This window comes from Sciurus carolinensis, chromosome 7 (genome assembly GCF_902686445.1).
Source record: "Sciurus carolinensis chromosome 7, mSciCar1.2, whole genome shotgun sequence".
In the NCBI taxonomy this organism is placed as follows: Eukaryota; Metazoa; Chordata; class Mammalia; order Rodentia; family Sciuridae; genus Sciurus; species Sciurus carolinensis.
Window position 1 is genome coordinate 103707099 of NC_062219.1, and position 15065 is coordinate 103722163.

A 15065-nucleotide genomic window follows, 5' to 3' on the forward strand; every position below is an offset into this window, starting at 1 on the left:
ACCTCCAGTGCCCAGTACTCGCTGGTCCATGCTGGAAGACTTTACTCCAGCGATCTCCCCTGGATTCCACGGGTGTGGTGGAGGAGCCAATTCTTAGTCCCCTATGTCATCTGTAGACCCCACATTTCCTGGTCTTGGTTCAGTCTCCCAACAATTTCTCCCACCCTTGCTCTTCTGAGTTCCTGGCCAGAGGCATCTCTCCCAGTTGGTCCTGTAAGCAGTCAGATTGGAGGGGAAGGGGTAGAGCTGGGTGGGTTTCCGCCACCAGTTGTCCCCTGTGTAAACCTCTGTCCACATTGGATTTATCCAATCACTTATGCACACTCTATGTCATGCAGCTTGTGTTTACTGGGCCTGTACTTCAGGCCAAAGTCAGGTTTGCCAGGAATCAGCTTCTTCCCTCAGTTGCCGGCCTTGAGCTGTGGCTGCAAAATAGTTCCTTGCTTTGTCCTCCTCACACTGTGAAGAGAGATGGTGGTTTCTTTTGCCACACACTGATCTCATGCAGCGAATCCTTCAGGTTTGTTGGCAGTGTCCTTGGTCTTCAAATGCTCTGTACCCAGACACATCTCTTGGGTCCCTAAAATGTGGGTTCCTTTAATTCCCTTATCCCTCTACTATGCTCACCGAGGGACAGCTCTGACTGGAGCTTCCAGCCCAGATGTGGCAGCAGCTGTGCCACTGGGAATTTTTTCCTTATTTTATTATATCCAACCTCCTGTGTCCCCAGTCTGCTTTAAGTGTCCTGTTTTAGGGTCCAGTAAAGTACCCCCCTCTTTTTTTTATGTTCTCCCTTCTTGAGGAGAAGCTGCCTGTCTGCTTTCTTGGTTTCATGCCTCAGAGCAGCCAGGAACGTGACCTCCTTTGTTCCACCATCTTGGATCTCCCCTTCCCTTGCTTTTCTTTATGGTTGTATCACATTTATTTTTCATCCTCACATGATATATTGCTGAGTTTTGTAAAATCAGGCAGGCAAACAAACTTTGCTGATGAGAAGATGACATTCTCACTATTGGGAAGACTTCCACAGATGAGGTGAATCTTTGATCCTGGTCGTAGGCTGGGTTCAGTTTTTTCTGGGATTTTATAAGAACATATTCTGGGATGGTCATGAGTAAGTTCTTGGGAAACCCCAAGAGCTGTGGAGTGGGGCCAGGGAAGTGGAACTGCCAGCCATACCCATAGTTCAGGACAGAGCTGCATGTGGGATATATCTACTTATCCAGAGACCTTATTTCCCAGCACTTTTACATAAGATGTAAAAGAGTCTGGGCTCTGGAATTTCAACATGAAGGAGAAATACATACTGAACAGAAATATCTCCCCTGAACTATCATTTGAGTGAGAAACAAGCTTCTGTTTGGTCATGATGCATTGTGGGTCTGCCCTTCAGCTCTTTATCTTACTTTGATACCAGAGGTTCTTGAAGTCTAGCAGATATATGGTGATTAGGTTGCTCTGTATTTTCTGTTTTGAGCCTACCATACCTACTCTCTGTTTTCCAAAGACAGGTCTGAACAGATACTTTGGTAGGCAGAATGGGAGGGAAGGAATGAAACCTTAAACTAATCCAGACAGTGAGACAAGAAGGAGATGAGGAAATTCCTCATAGTCAAGAGTAGTTACATACAAATAAGAATTTGAGATAGGCTGACCTGTTATTCTGTCCTCAGATTCAAGAGAGCTACATGGCAGCAGAGATGTTCCTATTGAAAGTCCTCAGTATGTCTGCCCCTTGAAAAACACGGCCCCATACATACTGGGTAATCTGTACCTCTGTTGCATAGCTATCTTCCTGGGATCTCTTTGCTATCTTGGCAGAAAACTCTTAGCATCTTTCCTGTGTTAACTTCAGTTCCTCTGCTTCATATTTGCCTATTTCTTGGTTTACTCTCTTGTTTTAATGGAAAATATCCTCAAGTTTCTTCAGGAAGGACAACACAGATAATTTAATTTAGATAGTTGAGATAGAAATAAAAGCTGAATAAATAAGTTAACTAGCATCCCAGAAAGAGATGAGATCTTGAGATCTTGTTTATCTGAAATGCCTTTTCTCTTCCTTCATAATACAACTTCAGTGTGTCTGAAGTTTTATGTCAGAAATGACTTTCTAATCAAAAACTGTTACCCTAGGTAAATGAATGATTACACAAATGGTATGCCTCTACTTCATGTACAAACAGAGAAACAAGATGTCTCCCATTTGTTTATAATAAAATGAATTAAAAAAAGAAATGTTTTATAGGAAATGATGTTATGTCATTAATACATGAAAGCAGATTGAAATTTAAAAGATATATATGTAAAACACATAAAAGATAATTTAATGTGACAATTTTATTTCTGATCTTTGTTGTAAAGAGGTAATAAAAATAAGTAAAAGACAAAAAAAAAAGAAATGACTTTCTCTTGGAATTTTAATATATTATTCCATCATGTTCTATGTTCTAGGGACAGTTCCGAATTCTGAGCATATTCTGATTCTGGATCCTTTGCACCTGTTTTTCTCCCAAGGAACTGCTGGAATTTTCTTTTTGCCTTGACTATCTGAAATTTCACCAAGATCTGACTTGATGTGTCTGTCTAGACCTAATAGGCAATGCGTCCTCTGGAAGCTCATTCTCTAGTTCTGAGAAATTTCTTTTATGTGTTGAAGTTATTGATTTCTTCTCCATTTACCACTGTTCTTTCTATTTTGGTATAGTTCTTTCTGCATGGGTTCCCTTTCTTATCTTTCTCTAATATTTTTCATGATTCTGCTCTGTTTCCTTGAACTTGTTCTAAACTTTTTCTTCCTAGCATTTGGTTGGCCATTTCACTTCTGCTCTCATATTTTTAATTTTCAAGAGCAATTTTTTCTGTTCTTGGTATTTTCCTTCTGAAGTAGTTTCTTATTTTGATTTCATGGATCCATGATTTCACGAAACTTCTCCGAGAACTTTCTGAGGACTTTAGTTACCTTGGGAGGGTGTTTTTCCCTCCTTGTGTGTTTTATGTTATCTCCTAATACTCTTGTATTTATGTTGGTATCTGTCTTCAAATTCAAGGGACTTTTTCCGGATGTTTTCTCAAGATTAAGATAAAATCTGATGGGAAACTCAGTGCATATGGGAAAATTTGTGAACTCTTAGGTTTCACTAAAGGGTGGATGTGGGGTCATTTGTGGAGAACTCCCTCTGGGATTCTTTAAACTTTTCTTTTGGGCTGTACAGATTCCTCAGTTTGAGCCAGAAGGTCAGGTGTTGTTGGACCTTCCTCAGCAGTCAGAACCTGCCTGATCCTTGTGTTTTTGGTGGCACCAGACTCTCCTCTGTGCTGATAGACAAATTACTTAATACAGAAAAAGGCTGCTCATTAAGTGTGCCGCTCAATTGAATATTATGAATTTGTCTAGGAAGATTTGCATAAGCAGATGCTATTGACCTGTGCTTTTTTTCCCCTTTTGAGAAAGACTTTACCCTCCTAACAACCAGTGTTTGATGTGGAAAATCTGATGCTAATGTAATTTTGGTTCCTGAGTTGGTATTTTGTGTATTCTTCTTGTGTTCTTTATTCTTTTTATGTGTTCTTTATTCTTAAAATTAAAAAAAGAGATTATGACTGGATGTAGCAGCTCATGCCCATAATCCCAGCAACTTGAGAAACTGAGGCAGGAGGATCACAAGTTTGTGGCCAGTCTGAGCAACTTAGGGTAAGAAATAAAAAGGGCTGGGGTAAAGCACCCCTGGGTTCAATCTCCAGTACTACACACACAAAAAGATTGAATATAAATTACTTTTGCCTAAACCTAGTTTTTCGTGTCACTTTTTTTTTTTCAGATTCACTTAAAAATTTTTCCCTAACCCAGGAATATATTCTTTTATTGTAACTTTCCTTATTTTATCTCCTTAAATTACTTATGTTTCTTATTTAAAATTTCTATTCTGACATAGTTTGTCTTGCTCCCTTTTGTATTCATGATCAATTTACTTTGAGAATTCTTTTTTTATTTGTTCTAATTAGTTACACATGACAGTAGAATGCATTTTGACACATCATACATAAATGGAACATAACGTCTCATTCTTCTGGTTGTACATGATGTAGAGTTATACTGGTCTTGTAGTCATACAAGCACATAGGGTAAAAATGTTCAATTCATTCTACTATCCTTCTTACAAACGCACCCCCTCCCCTCCCTTCTCTCCCTTCTGTCTAATCCAAAGTACCTCTATTCTTTCCCCCACCCCCCATATTGGGAATTAGCATCTGAATATCAGAGAAAGCATTCAGCCTTTGGTTCTTTGGGATTGGCTTATTTCTTATCAAAACATTCTCCAGGCCCATCTATTTATCAGTATGTGCCATAATTTCATTTTTTCTTCTTTTTTTCTTCAATTTAATACAATTTTATTAAGTATCTGCTTAGTTGGAAATAAGAGATAAGAGATGATTACTGCCCTGTCATCTCTTCTAATTTTTATTTATTTTTATTTTCTTATTAATTTTTTTTATTTTTACAGACTGCATTTTGATTTGCTGTACACAAATGGGGTACACCTTTTCACTTCTATGGTTGTACATAATCTTCTTTAAGGCTGAGTAATATTCCATTTAGTATATATACCATAATTTCTTCTGAAAATTCATTTTTTGCTAATATTCATCTGTATTCTGAGAATATCTCAATTTAATCATCTCCATCAGTGATTCCAAAAGACTGTTTGTTGCCAAGGAGGGTGCATCAAAACCAACCAGGGAGGTTGTTAAGAATAGTCTCTCAAACTTCTTCAGTTGTTTGTTTGCTTGTTCTTTGGTACTGGGGATTAAACCCAGGGTTGCTTAACCATTGAACCTCATCCCCATCCCTTTTTAATTTTTATTTTGAGACAAGGTCTTGCTACATTGCTCAGGGCCACACTAAATTGCTGAGACTGGCTTTGAACTTGCAATCTTCCTACTTTAACTTCCCAAGTCACTGGGATTAGGGGTGTGCGCTATCATGCCCAAATTCAGAGATTCGTTTTAACTTGACCTGATTTTGAAAAAAATGTTTAGATATTTATAACAATTTAATGTTGATGAGAAATGGGGAAACCAAGAGGGATATTCCAGGCAAACCAGAGCATAAGCAAAGCCCAGTGGGACTCAGTCAGGCATGACCTTGAGAACCAGTGGCAGGGTGGGGGAAAGGTGTGTCACAGCACTGAGATGAGCTGAGCTACAGGCATAGGGGAGTTACAGAGGAGCAATCAGCAACTGTGATGAGATTTACATTTTAGAACATTCTGGAAACGAGGCGAGCTGGGATGCAGCAATGATTATTGCATGATTATAGAACGTAGGCATGCTGGAGTTGGTTGTGAGGCATGTACATGCAAGCTATTTGCTCTGTAGTATACCAAATACAAAATTTTATAAAGGATATTTTAAAGATTAGTAAGATTCAAAGTTATAATAATCTCACTCTCACTTGCAATGTAGATTTTCTTCCACCAGAAAGTAGCCCCATAGCAGCTCAACTGTTCGCACTTGTGCAGCTGGAGGAGTATGCCATTCTTTCTGTATGTGGACGAGGTAATACTTTGAGTCTACTAAATTCCATTTAATTTTCTTTTCTGGACACCCAGAAAAAGGACATCTCCCAGTCTCCATTGGCATTAATTTGGGGTGATTGAGATCTGGTTAACGAGATTGGTCCTTAAACCCTGCACACATGGTTTTCAACCTTTTCATCTCTTTCATTGGCTAACAGAAATACAATGACCAATTTTAATGAAAAAATTGTAGTAGCTATGTTAACAAAGAAAAAATAAACAGGTGAATTTTTTAAAAATTTGGTATATTTAACTTTATAATACATTTAAAGCATTATTTCAACATTTATAAACATAAACATTTTTAAAAATTTTTATTTTTACAGACTGCATTTTGATTCAATGTACAAAAATGTGGTACAACTTTTTGTTTCTATGGTTGTACATGATGTAGAGTCATACAATTCATGTAATCATACATGTACGTAGGATAATGATGTCTGTCTCGTTCTACCATCTTTCATTTCCCCATCCCCTCTCCCCTCTCATTTCCCTCTATGTAACCTAAAGTTCCTCCATTCTTCTCTTACCCCCCATTATGTATCATCATCCACTTATCAGGGAAAATCCACTTATTGGTTTTTTGGGATTGGCTTATTTCACTTAGCATGATATTCTCCAATTTCATCCATTTACCTGCAAATGCCATAATTTTATTCTTCTTTATGGTTGAATAATATTCCATTGTGTATATATACCACAGTTTCTTTATCCATTCATTTGTTGAAGGGCATCTAGGTTGGTTCTACAATCTAGCTGTTGTGAATTGAGTGAACATTGATGTGGCTGTTACTGTAATGGGAATCTGCAACCACACCAGCAACCTTGGACCTAGAGAGGAGGGAGGGAGAGGACACATGAGCGTTGACGGGGTATTTGACAGTTTTTGGATGAAGGAAATGAAGGATGGAGAGAACTAGTTTTCTGGTTCAGATGTGTGGGTGATGACTTTCCATTAGATGAAAACTGCAGCAGGAGCTAGTTTGGGAGTAAAGATAGTATAGTTTTTGTCTTTGTAGACATCAAGGTGTCTGTGAACTCTTGGTTCAAAGTTCAGTTCAGCATTGACTTCTACTATGTGCTAGGTCAAGTGTTGATGTCTCTGCTCTCAAAGAACAACAAACTGGTTAAATAAATAAAACCAATAATCTCTAAGAGTAGTGATAAAGGAAATTCACAATGCTCTTGGAGTGCAGAAAAGAGGTCTAATCTAGGATAACAGGGAATGATGAGTCTGAAGGTTTTTTGAGGAGATGATACCTAAGTGGATGAACAAAGTGTTAGGGGTAGGGGAGAAGAGAAGGCAGGGAGTGAATAAAGAAAGACCTGGGCACAGTCTGGGAAGGACATTCAGGCAGAGGGGACCACATGACATAGGCACTGAGACACTGAAGTCAACAACAGCATGGAGGTCACCACAAGAACCTCACTACAACCGGATCATGAAATACCATGGAGGAAGTGGCGCGAGATAAAGCAGAAGAGCGAGCAGGGCAAGATCACAGATCTATTATGTTTGACTTTGCGCCATATGTAAAGTTGGGGGATGGGTTGAGGGGGCAGGATGAACAGTTAAGAAGTTGTAGCATGAGGAAGGAAGTGACAGATGGAATCCTGAAGCTGGGTGGAAAGGTATTGATGAGGAGGAAGAGGGACCACTGAGAACTTTTGGGAAGTGAAAAAATAGAGTTTGAGGATTTATGGATGTTAGGAGTGATGAAGAGGAAAGAGGAGTCAGGGAAACCTTGGATGAGTGAGTAGATGATATTGCTAATTGGGAAACATGAGGGTAGAGTAAAAGCAAGACATGTCAGATTAGGGTGGATGTAGAAAGTGCTATGGTTTGGATGAAGTTTGTCTCCAGAATGTGTGTGCTAGAAGCTTGATCCCCAGTGTGACTGTGTTGAGGTGGTGGAATGTTTAGGCTGTGAGGCCTATCGCAAGGTTATTTGGTCAAAGAGACCTCACCATTAGAAGAAATTTATACTATCTAATGAAAGTGGATCAGGTCTTAGGGGACTGTCCTGTTTTACGCAAGCTTGGTACCTTCCCTTCTTCTTTGGCACATGATCTTTCCATGTGATGCTATCCACTATTAAATCCTTACCAAAAGTCAAGCAGATACTAGTGCTATGGCTTTAAATCTCCAGAACTAAATAATCCTCTTTTCTTTATAAAGTACCTAGCCTCAGGTTTTTTGTCATAACAACACAAAACATACTAAGACAGAAGGCAACTGCCATTATCTACCCAAAATATTTCTCAGGAAAACAATCTAGTAGGAAGTAACTGTTCAGGAACATGGATGTGTATATGTCCCTTTCTAGGTCTTCTCCAAAAACAAAACAAAAAAAAACCCAAATTTTCTTTCTACCACTACCTTTTAGGGAAAACCAAAAATGAGCAGTGTTTTTAGTGAAGAGTTTTAAAGCATAAGGATTGTGAAAATCTGTTGGTTGCAACTGTGTATGGATATCCTGTTGGACGCTGGTGACTGGAACGCGCAAAAGAGCAAAGACATAAGGAGCACATAATGACACTGAAAGGATGGAGCTAGAGAAGCTGACCCCTGGATTTGGAGTTGGGAAAGAAGTAGAGAAGGCCATGGGCTTCCGGGCAGAACATGCTGGTAAAATGAAGGAGTGAAGGGAAAGTTTTTCAAGAAGGCTGAAGACTGTGGAATTGGATGGAGAATTTCCAGAGGCCTCCAACACAGGGCAAGATAGCTGGCTGGGCCATGGCAGGTGGGAGATGGTTAGGATTCTAAACTTGAAACTATTCTGGAATTGAGTGTGATTCAGTTTTCATTTTATTTGGACTGAACTTTTCTCAGCTGGATCTGGCCCATCAGCTCCTTTTTGGGTCCTTGGTGTGTCAGATCAGAGAGGCTAGGTCCTGGGAGTGTGGCTGAAGTAGAGAAAACTGTTCCCCTGTTGATCTCTGGTGACCCTTAACCTCCAAAGGAAGCCTGAGTTCTGGGGAGACACTGGGCGACCTCATCTGAAGACAGTCTCCTCTCAGTATTTCCTCTTCCACACCAGACTTCAGGTTATATTTCTGGGAGGTCATTTATTTTTTTAATTTGATCATTAGTAATGACATGCCATTTTCCCAGGACCAGTATTTTATTTGCTTAAATCATTTTGGAATGCTTCTGTTCATAGCATTGCTTGCTGTGGTTGTCTTAAAGTTATGGGAAATGGAGAACTTGGGCTTTGGTGGTTTGAGGGCATTGCTGCTCAATGGCATGTTTGGCTCTGTAGGTGAATTTGGATGCCCTTCCAATTAGGGAAGAACTGAATTTGCTGAAGTACAGTTGTCCTCAGTATCTTTGGGGGATTTATGACAGAATACCACTATCCCCGGAATACCAAGATCCACAAATGCTTGATGGTAGTATTTGCATATAGCCTACATACATCCTTCAGTATGGTTTAAATCATTTCTAGATTACTTATAATACCTCAAAAATGTAAATACTATGTAAAGAGCTGTTATGCTGTATTGTTTAGGGAACACTGATAAGAAAGTGTATGCATGTTCAGGACAGATGCAACCATCATAGGCCTCCCTATAATTTTGATCCCCAATTGGTTGAATCTGAGGCTGCAGACCCCATGGATATGGTGGACTGACTATACTTTTAAGGAGATAAGGAGAAAGAGTAAGGAAAGAACTGGTCATGATGACCCATATCTTTATGCCTATAGTCCCATCTAATAAGAAGGCTGAGGCAGGAGTTCCCAAACAGCCTGGGCAATACAAGTGATACCCCATCTCAAAAAAAAAAAAAAGACCAGGGATATAACTTAGTGGCAGAGCATTATGTAAGTGTGAGATCCTGGGTTCAATGCCCAGCACTGCCAAAGTAAGAAAGAAAGAAAGGAAAGAAGGAAAGAAAGAAAGAAAGAAAGAATAAGGAAACAAAATTTTCCTCCACATTTTATTTTTATTATTACAGAGTGATTTTATTGTAAATGTTTTTTTTTTTAACGAAACAGATTTGCCATCTGTCTTAAGAAATCTCAATAATTTAAAAACTTAAGTTAATAAATAGGAAATTGTTTAGTCTTTCTCTCTTTTAAGCCATGCCATTCACTTCTAAGAGACACAGAGGAGAAAAATCCCATATCCATATGTAGCAAAACACATGTTCAACTACCATTTAATGCTACCTAGGATTTCCCTAGGCAGAACTGATAATCATATTCTTTTACCTGTCTCTAAAGAGTTAAGAAACATAAATAGACCCATAAATAAAGGTTTTACTTTTTAAATAATAAAATCCCCTAGTCTTGACTCTTCTTTAAAAAGAAACACAAAATAAGATAGGCAATTAATTAAAATAAAATCTTATGCCCCAAAGTTATCTTGGGACATGTTAAATACATAAATAACTTAAAGCCTTTAGAAAACAAGAAGTACACTGTATCCATTCTAAACCTTTCTCTCTGGGGAGAAGGAAGGACGATTTGGGTTCCTTCTCTGATGAACTATTTTAAGAACTTTGAGTTTGGCCAGAAATGGGGCTGGGTCTTTGAAGGACCAGGGTCTCCCCAGAAAACCTAACTGCTGCAGGGAGACTTGGACTGACCCAAAACTCTTAGGCCACGTGGCGGACGATGGGGGTGACACAGGTGCAGCCCACAGTCACCAGCATCTTCTCCAGCCGGAAGGAGTTGGAGCAGTGCTGAGGCTCCCTCCGCAGGACCAGGATCTCTTGCTGGATGGGGACGGAGTTCATGTGGTGGTCCACCTTCCCTTCAGCGTTAACACAGCCCAGGTGGCGGCACTTTGCCTCCCAGATCACACGGGGGTATCTCTCAGGGTCCTCATTGCGGCTGCAGGGGAGACAAAAGCCAGGAGGAAAGTGAATTCCCAGTATAAGCAGGAAGAAAATCAAACAGTAATAAGGGAAAGGAGGCAAATTCACAGGGTGACAAATTATAGGCCTGGCGAAATCTCTAAGGGATGTTACTTTAAGGAAGAACTTTGGGGGAAACTTGCGTTTTTCTTTCTTTTTCAAAAAATATTTGTAGTGCTAGAGCTTGACCCTAAGGTCTTGCACATGCTCTACTACTAAGCCACATCCCCAGCTCTGAAACATGAATTTTCAAGCATATGGAATATTACAGAAAAGAAGACAATGGTCAGTTTTTCCTAATTTCTTTGAAGAATGAACAAAGTAAGATAGACTGGGACCACAGCGAGGATTTAGTTTCACCTGAAGGATGCATTTTTAGGGTACCTTTGATTGAGGGAAGAAGACGAAGGGAAGAGTAGACTTGAGATCATCTAGGAGTAAGATAGCTATTTGTGTAACTTGATGAAATCGACCCCAGTAAGAGGGAATGCCTCAGAATTTTATCTAAGAACACGTGTATGGGACAGAGCCCAAAGATGATATGAAGGGGTGGAAACAAAAGCTTGTCCTTTATAACTTTCTCTTCCCTCTCTCCTTCATCTTGCTTTGCCCCTTGAATTGATTTATTTTAGCTACTAGTAATGGCAAGAGGAGAAGAAATCCTATAGTCAGGTGAATCAATAGGGTTCCTATAACAGGCTATTTGTGCAAAGTCAAATTATCAAAATACATTGTATTTCATCTTTGATGGGGTATATATAGTAGGTATACTAACAATGAAGCAAGTGCCATGTGTTGAGGGTGTATATCAAACTAACTCAAACAGGAACAGAAATACGCGACATGATTCTTCCTCCACTAGGATTCAAGGTGTTATTTCCTGAGTGCTCATATGACCTCTCCCCAAGGACAGGCACGAAAATCCTAGCTAGTTATTAGTTATTTTCAACATGTCTTCTCAATGGTAGGTCTGGTAGAAAGAATTTAAGCATTAATCCCCTATGATAAAAGTCTAATTTAAAAAAATTGACCCAGTGGCTTGGGAGGCTAAGGCAGGAGGATCACAAGCCTCAGCAAATTAGTGAGGACTTAGAGAGACCTGTGTCGAAATAATAATAATAATAATAATAATAATAATAATAATAATAATAATTATAAAGGGCTGGGCATGTAGCTCAGTAGTTAAGTATCCCTGAGTTCAATCCCTGGTATAAACAAGCAAACAAATTAAAAAAAAATCAATAGACTTGAGGTCTTATAAATATTAGAATAATGAGTATCATTAATTTGAGTTGATTTCGGTGTCATGACAATGAGATCTAATAGGCTAGGTATTGTGGAGTGGGGTGTCCTGTGCTGTCAAAGAAGTCTGTAGAATGAAAGTTGGGGAATTACAGCTCTGTACAGTGGGCTTTTCTAGTGATTCTGAGTGAATAAAGTCATGCTCTGGGGCTGGGGATATAGCTCAGTTGGTAGAGTGTTTGCCTTGCATGTACAAGACCCTGGTTCAATCCCCAGCACTGCAAAAAATAAAATAAAATAAAAATAAAAATAGTCATGCTCTGGGTGACTTAGGGCAGTCTGGTGCATGGGAGAATTGAAGGATGTAGAGATTTTATCCTTACGTACTGGAGGTTCCAGGGTGAAGTGGATCGGTTGTAGTAGTCAGAGGGTCTTCTGGAATTCTTAGTGGGGCTAAGGATGTTCAGGTTGACCTTCACATTCTGAAGGAAGTTCTTGTCATCAGCCTGTGGGCATCCTGGGTTTCGTGGGATTGCTACTGCTGCTTTTGCTATAGCCACCAGGCTCAGTAGTAGCAGCAGGGACTGGAACTGAATGGGAAAGGAGACAGAGATAGGTTTTTGTAGATAAATTCATTGTGATGCTGATTGTATTACTAATCATAGGAAACACACTGGAAAAATCCATATGAAAATTTTAGATCAGATAAATAAATATATAAAAACCCCACTTAGATGATCAAAATAATGCTAAAACATTGAAATTTTTACCAATTTTCAACATTTTCTTTTGACTTAGGAAAGGCATGTTATGCATATTGGCTGACAGTAATTTTGGTAAAAATGTCAAGCCATGCCACAACTAGAGCCTATCAGCACATGCACCAGGTCAACAGGATCAGAGATGACCTTGATTTTCTAGGGGGAAATGTCCTTCTGCACCACTGTTCTCAGTCTGATCATTCTGTGAAATCACATGTGCACCTTGGAGAAAAGGGCTGTAGCAAATCCATGTGGTATCAGTATTCATGTTAGAAATACTGTGTGTACCACTGGCAAACAGCCTACTAAAAACTGGATCCCCTTTATGCCTCCATAGGTATATTTTCTTCTTCTTCTGAATTTACCAGACATTGATTCTGTAATAAGATGAAACTTCAAAAAGAATTGTTTAATATTTTTAAAAATATTAAGTCCATTCATTCTAAAGCAGTTATCCATCTACCTAATAAAAATAGTTTTCATGTACCAAGAAATAGCATAAAATAATAGAAACAAAGGAAAAAAACTGTGGGGAGCACCCACAGTTTTTAAGGTCTCAGAGATAGCAACCCATTTTACTATGAATCAAAGAAAAACACTGTGGGAGAATTTATATTAAATCCCTATATTCAGGAAAACAGACTGTCAACAAACATTTATATTACTATACAGCATCATATCACACTTCTTGTGTGGTTTAGCCCCAATACAGACATCTTTCAGTTTTAATCTCATCTTTCAAACTGATGTGTATCAATTCCTGAAAATGTAGTGCAGTTATCTACCAAAGGCTTAATTTCCCATCCTACATATGCCACATTTGTGACTCTCCACAGTTAGACTCCAGCAATTTTCATGCCACAGTCCAGAAATATGCTCTGGTCCCAACCAACAAGTGCATTGCACAGCAGTGCAGGACTCACCGCGGATGAAGTCCTCACAGGAGACATCACTGCTTCTTGTTATCAACTGGGGCTGGATGAGCTGTGCCTGCTGTGAGATGGACAAAATGCAGCCCCACATTCTCTCTTTTTATAGGGCTTTGCTTCTTCTGTGGTCTCTTACGTTGGCGTGTTGGAGTGGATTTGGTGTTGACACCATTTCCGTTAAAAGTTCCATCCCCAAATGAGGTCAGAGTAGCACCACCCCTTCATGACGGGTAATACCTGCTTCTGAAGGAAAATGGGAAGGGCAGAAGTTCACTTCTAAGGGCTACATTCTGTCTTTATTCTTAGAAGAATCACTACTGGTTGGTGCTGAGCGAAGATGCTTCGCCTTGGGTCAACAGCAGGGAGATAGCTGAAGCTGCTCTAGAGCTATGCTCTATTTTAATGGCTCATGGGAAAATAGAAGTTTGGCATAGCACACAGGCCTTCTGATATCATGTACCTTGATTTCCCACTTGATCTTTCTTTTCCTCGCCAGATTCCCCCGGTCAGATGTTACAGAGAAAACTCCAGAAACTACTCAAAGTTCTGCCCATATAAACAACAAAACAAAACAAAAAATAGTTTAATGATGATGGAATATATTAGATTTAATTGAATTTAACAACTGTTTTGTCGAATATCTACTCAAAGAACTAATAACTAAGTCCAAGAGATATGAGATTTACTATTAAAAGTATGTCTAACGTGGTAGGCTGTCAAGCAACTTGCTACTATTTGGGAATTTTTTGTGGTGCTGGGGATCAAAGCCAGGACCTCATGCTTACTAGGCAAGCACTCTACTGCTGAGTTACAGCTTCAGCCCAATATTTGGTGTTTTGAGGTTTAATCTTATATAATTCTTTAAGGAGGAGTGAGATGGAGATGGAAGAATAAGGGAATCTAGCTGGATGAAGTGAGGAGGAAATTGAAAATGGAGATGATGAAACTGAAGAAAGGTAGAGGCAGAGAAAAGGAAGCCGGAATATTAACAAGAAGGGAGAGGAGGAATGAAGAGTGTTAAGAAGGAAAGAAAAAAGAAACAGTCTCTCTGTCCTCTTTCTCTCTCAGTGAGATGAACTTTGACTCTGGGTTCTTGAGACTAGTTCCTCCTTAGGAGTAGAGGACAAGGTTGATAAAGAGGTGGGACCAGTGGATGCAGATGTGGCTGGCTACATGGCGCTCTACTTCCCCTGCCACCAGCTAGCGGAGTTATGCCTCCCAGCCCTCAGCTGGGGCAGCATATTCAATATTGTGGCACAGGAAGGCTGACCGGCTGTTCCAGCTCACTAACTGGAGAGCCTAAGTTTGCTAGATTCTGGTGCTCTTTGTCCTGAGATCCATTCCTCCCTGCCCTGCTCTATGCTGAAGGTAATTTTGCAGACAGCAGCTTCCCTTTCTATCTCCCAGAGCCTTGCTTTCTCCTTTCTTCCTCCAGTCTTAGAATATAGTAGCCTCTTTCTGACACCAGCATGAGCTATTCTGTGAATCAAATGATCTCTGTTGAAAATACTTGAAATGGTTTCTGTTCCTAGATAGATAGACCCTGATGGATCTGTGAGGGAGGCCAGGAGCAGCTGAGGTTCCATGGTGATGGCAGATGCCCTTGTTCGAAGAAACAGATGCAGGTAGAAGATCTAGGATGCAGTTTCTATTGATTTCCCTAGTTCAGGTGTTGACACCACCATCTACCAAC

General features: G+C 39.7%; 1 protein-coding gene across 1 annotated transcript; it reads right to left on the bottom strand.

The window, feature by feature from the left end:
- Window positions 1-10099: 10099 nt before the first annotated feature.
- On the bottom strand, window positions 10100-13393 carry Il17a (interleukin 17A). Its single transcript, XM_047557184.1, has 3 exons — window positions 13367-13393; window positions 12070-12272; window positions 10100-10417 (listed from the first exon to the last, which is right to left on the bottom strand). Exons 1-3 carry the CDS (start codon window positions 13391-13393, stop codon window positions 10180-10182), a joined length of 468 nt encoding a protein of 155 aa, XP_047413140.1. The 3' UTR covers window positions 10100-10179.
- Window positions 13394-15065: the final 1672 nt, after the last annotated feature.